We start from the raw sequence: 4,927 nt of genomic DNA on the forward strand, positions 1-4,927 counted from the left end.
GACTTTTGAAATGAATTATTGGGAAATGACTTGTAAGATCTGCCTTTTCTTCAGATCCCAGCAGAGCCCTTCTGCCTGCGCCGGCAATGAAGCTGCCTGTAAGGAGCTGCAGACACAGACAGATATTGTGGAGTTCATCATAACCCACACAGATGTTCTCTTCAGCTCCGAATCCACACCAGCCGTGGGAGAGGGTGAGCATCTTCCTCCATTAGCTTGATCTGGATCTGACAGCTTGATCCAATCCAGGCCTTCTCCAAGACCCTTGAAAATGCTTTTGCTGTCGAGGAGACAGCAGGCTTCTGGGCTTAGATTAGAATATGGCTCCCCGTTTCTGGGTCCTTAGTGTGTCCAAACCCAAACCTACATGGAGAAAACTGTCACTGCCGTTTATGTTTTCTTCATGCAGTGAAGCTTGATTGAAATGGCAGCAAAGCTTTCTGAGATCCCAGCCCCCTAGTTTTTATAGGCTTTTTGTTTACCTGTTTTGATACAGTGAGCTGTTTTTAATTATGGCTGTGTCCTTTGCCCTGAGCATACCTCTGGGCACACAGTTAGTTTGAGCTCCTCTTCTTCCAGTGGCTTGGAAAAGAAAGTCTGAGAGAAATGCGGAACTGGGATGGCTGTTCTTCTGCTTTCTGATTCTCTGTCTTACCTGTGGTTTTCCCTTGCAGGGCAAAGTTCTCTGCCTGGGCCCAAGTCTGTGTGGGTGTCTCCTCCATGCGCAAAGCTGCTCACTGTGCAGGAGGCACAGGAAGAGAGGAGAGGCCAGAGCAGCTCTCCTGCAGTGACAGTGAGCAGCGAGATTGAAGTGGAGGAGAGCCCCGCAGCTGTCCCGGGCAACTTCCACACAGTCATTGATCTTCCATCTAAAAGGTAAAGAGGACTTCCCTTTCCAGCCCCTATCTTCATTGGTTGGGTGGGTTTTATTGGTTTAATTTTTGTCCATTATATATATATGAGCCTGCCAGCTCCTGTCCTGTCCAGCTGTGTAGCCTTTACTCACATGCTCTGCATCTTGATTGACATGGTTGAGAGGAATGTAGCCAGCAGGACTTGAATTCGGAGGTGTAGGAATGGAAGCACCCTCTGCTGTTTGAAACAGAGCGTGTTTCTAAGCTGTGTTTCAGCAGAAACCAGGGAGTGCCACGAACGGGCAACAATTGGCAAGGGCTCAGTGCAGCTCTTCCCTCACCCTGCACCACGACTGACAGCATGCTCTGTTTTCTCTCTCCAGACCAAGTTCTCCCAGTAGGAGGGCAGAGTCAGCAGCTGGCAGTTGGTGTTCGTGCTTCTGCCTGCACAGACCATCCAGTGTGGCCGAACACCAACTGCAGAGCAGTGCCAGGGAGCCCTCTGAAGCAGAAGTCGTGGTCCTGGCAGGTAAGGGTGCAAATCCAGCTTTCAAAACACTGCTTGTCATCAACACGGGTAGAATTCTTGCTTTCAGTGGGCTTGTACCTCCTTGTGGAGTTCAAGCCCGTGCCTGAAATCTTCGGTTGACCCCTGTCATTCCCAAATGAGTCTCTTGTCAACACAAGAGCTGGACCTGCACGAGGATCACTTTCAAGACATGACCCTGTTGCTAGAAGCCTATTTGCTTCTGCCCACCACCACTACATAGCCAAATGGCAAGAACCTCTTTCATGATTCATCTTGTGAACATTCAACACTAACCGCTGTGCATCTACTCCTTCCTAGGTGACTCTAGCCCTTGTGGAACTGAAGGACGCAGCTCATATGATGATGCCGCATCCTGTGCTTCCATCAATATAGAGCTCATGGGAAGCACAGGATGCTGCAGTTCAGATGAAAGCCTTCCGTATAACATCAGTTATAAAGAGAAGAATGCCATCATCGTTGAAGCTCTCGTTCATCCCATACCTGTTGAAGCTGCTGACCTGAGCCTGCCAGACTCCTCAGGCACCAGCCTGAACCGAGTGCCTTTCGAGGACAGCCCAGCCCAAGCACAGCACGAGTGCCCCGACAGCAGCACAACCATGCAGGCTCAGGTCAGCATTACAGAGGAGAAGCCAAACATCTTGGAGGGGGAGGTAGAATCAGGCCAAGAGTCCCAGGCTCCGGGCAACAGCACGACTTCTGAGCCACTCTCGTGAGACAACAGAGGATGAGTCCCATCGTTCCGCCACGCCTCACACCCCCTCCTTTTCCTATTGAATAAAGGCACGCGTCGGTGCTCAGTCAGTGCATGACTGCATCGAGTCTTCATTTGCAGAGGGACTGGGATGGAGTGCAAGAAACATCAAGGCAGCTCAGCTTGCGAACGCTCTGGCTGTGGGGTCGTGCAGGGACACTGTAACCATTACAGGGAAAGGCTTGCGACTGACATTTCGGTTCGACCGGTTCACCCCTTGTCTTCCCAAATGAGTCTCTTGTCATACACAAGATGCTGTTCCTGCACGAGGATCACTTTCAAACAGGACACTGTTGCTACAGAGCCTAGTTGCTGCTGCCCACGCACCACTACAAGCTAAATGGCAAGAACCTCTTTCATGATTCATCTGCAAATGCTCAATACTAACCACTGTACATCTATTCCTTCCTAGGTGACTCCAGCCCTTGTGTTAACGGAAGATGCAGGGCAGATGATGATGCGGCATCCTGTGCTTCCATCAATATAGAGCTGTTAGGAAGCACAGGATGCTGCAGTTCAAACGACCATTATTTTATGTGAGTGCAGCGGTGGAAGAAGATATTCATCGATCTTCAAGCTCTAATTCATGCAATCCCCTGCTGAAATCTGCTGACCTGAGCCTGCCAGAACAACCTCAGGCAGCCAGCCGTGGATTGCGACCCGGGGCTTCCAGAAGCCCACCAAGCAAGCCCGAGTGCCCTGACGCAGCACCACCACGCAGGCTTCAGTCAGCATCACGGAGGAGAAGCCGAACATGACAGAGGAGGGTGTAGAATCAGGCCACGAGTCCCAGGCTACAGGCAGCAGCATCGTCTCTGAGCCACTCTCTCCATAACAACGTAGGATTGGTTCCATCTGAAAGCCTGGACCTCTCACGCCCTCCTTTGTCTCATTGAATAAAGGCACGCTCGTGCTCAATCAATACTTTGGCTGCATTCCGAGTCGTCTCAATTCGCAGAGGATTGGGGATGAGTGCAAGAAACATCAAGGCAGCTCAGCTTTGCAACGCTCTGGGGCATTTTGTTGTGGGTGCGTGCAGGGACCACTACTTCGCTTAAGAACCACATACAGGGAACAAGGGCTCACAATCTCTGCCCACTGCTCCTAAAGCTGTAGTCCAGCCTGCTACTGCTCTTATCGTCTCAAAAACGGCCCTGATGGGCACTACGTAATACCTTCCAATCTACTCAGATAATGAATACACCTATCATCGACGTGAGCGCAGCTCGTCGCACAGTCCCTTCTCATACACGTCATTCGATCCAAACCATGCGAATTCGCTGTTGCTCTGTGCGCCTCATTAGACTATCGTGAGAGGGGATGCGCCTTGTGAGACGATGAGCATTGCTGGATCTGCCACGAGTGTCCCTTCTGCCTCTAAGAATATGTCCTTAAGTAGGATGTGAACACGCTGCACTCGCTCATGTGCACGTGCTTGGAGGATCTTACAGTTCTTGCACATTCAGGAGTTGACAGTGACTACGAGGAAATTCTCAAGTACTGAGGAATTCTCATTGAACACAGTTGAAGCGGGTAAGTGTATCTTTGTACAGAAACGAGCACGGCCTAACAGTCTGTTCTACCACTCTAGAATTAACTGAGAATAAGATTGACAGCGTCTTGTCAGTTCTCTAAGTCAGTTTCATTTGTATAAACTTTGAAATTGGATTTTTGGAACCAGTTGGAAATTGATGGTTTGACTGATTTACTCTTCCTCTAATTGAAGCATTACACAGCAGTGTATGCTAGGTTACTCTGCCTTTACCTGTAATATTATATAGAGAAGAATTCACGCGCAACTTTTAAGCATCTGGTGGTATTTATGAATTCTAGGTTGGTTTTTGCAAAAGAGTTAAACTCCAGGCGGACATCTTGCTTATGGTGAAAAAGATTTGACTAAAAATCATGGAGAAGTTGAGCCCTTTGAGCAGTGGGGTAAGCCAGAAAAGGCATCTTACCGAATATGGATTAATATCTTCTGTTGAGTTGTGGATTCTCAAGAACACAGGGGACAGTGGGATGGTACATAGGAATGCAAAGGAAGCAAAATTCATTAGCAGCCCCAGCGAGACAGGTATGCTTCCATAGGCATCTTATGAAATCCCTCTATCTAAGGAACCTTTCCCCACTGAAAAATAAAGCATTGTCTGTACCTTTTAGAAGCAACTGGCTTCCAGCTGAGAAGCTGATGGATTTATAGGCTTGGACAGGAACTGGGTGTGGAGGTGACTTGTAGAGATTTGTGCCTGAACCTGCTGCTCTGGGAATCGTGAGACCAAGTTTCTCAAGAGCTTTTCCCACTCTCATCATCACCTTCTGCGAGGGATGAGGCTGCATGTTCTCTCTGGGTAATATGTTCAGTGCTTGGAAAGCTATTTCCTTCTATCTAGTCTGCTGTTTTGGTGTATGACTGTTTCCTGTCACTATCCCATCGTGACCTGCTGGCCAGAGCCTCAGTCAATCTTCATACGCACCCCCTCTCCCCACCCCGTAGGCATTGAGAAGCTGCCATGAGGTTCCTCTGCACTCTGAACAAAACATCTTTCTCCCAGCTTCTCTTCTTCTGAGGTGGGAGCTTTCAGCCCCGCTGCACAGGGCCTGAGATGTCATCCACAGAGTTTGTTTCAGGTTGTTATCCTTCCTGGCCAAAAACCAGATACAAGTATTGTAGATGTGGTGTCAATGAGTGTTGCAAGCCAGGCAATGACTTGGTCTGGCTCTGGTGTTTGTGGGCTGCTGTTTTAAGTGCCAGCTGATTGATCCTTTTTACTT

At 49.1% G+C, this 4,927-nt stretch overlaps 1 protein-coding gene across 1 annotated transcript; it reads left to right on the forward strand.

Moving 5' to 3' along the window:
• The first annotated feature begins 231 nt into the window (after positions 1–231).
• On the forward strand, positions 232–2,770 carry LOC116652512 (rho GTPase-activating protein 32-like). Its single transcript, XM_032441401.1, has 3 exons — positions 232–876; positions 1,238–1,383; positions 2,568–2,770. The coding sequence occupies exons 1-3, from the start codon at positions 620–622 to the stop codon at positions 2,693–2,695; spliced, it is 531 nt and encodes a 176-aa protein (XP_032297292.1). The 5' UTR covers positions 232–619; the 3' UTR covers positions 2,696–2,770.
• Positions 2,771–4,927: the final 2,157 nt, after the last annotated feature.

Source organism: Coturnix japonica, chromosome Z, assembly GCF_001577835.2.
Source record: "Coturnix japonica isolate 7356 chromosome Z, Coturnix japonica 2.1, whole genome shotgun sequence".
NCBI classification, from domain to species: domain Eukaryota; kingdom Metazoa; phylum Chordata; class Aves; order Galliformes; family Phasianidae; genus Coturnix; species Coturnix japonica.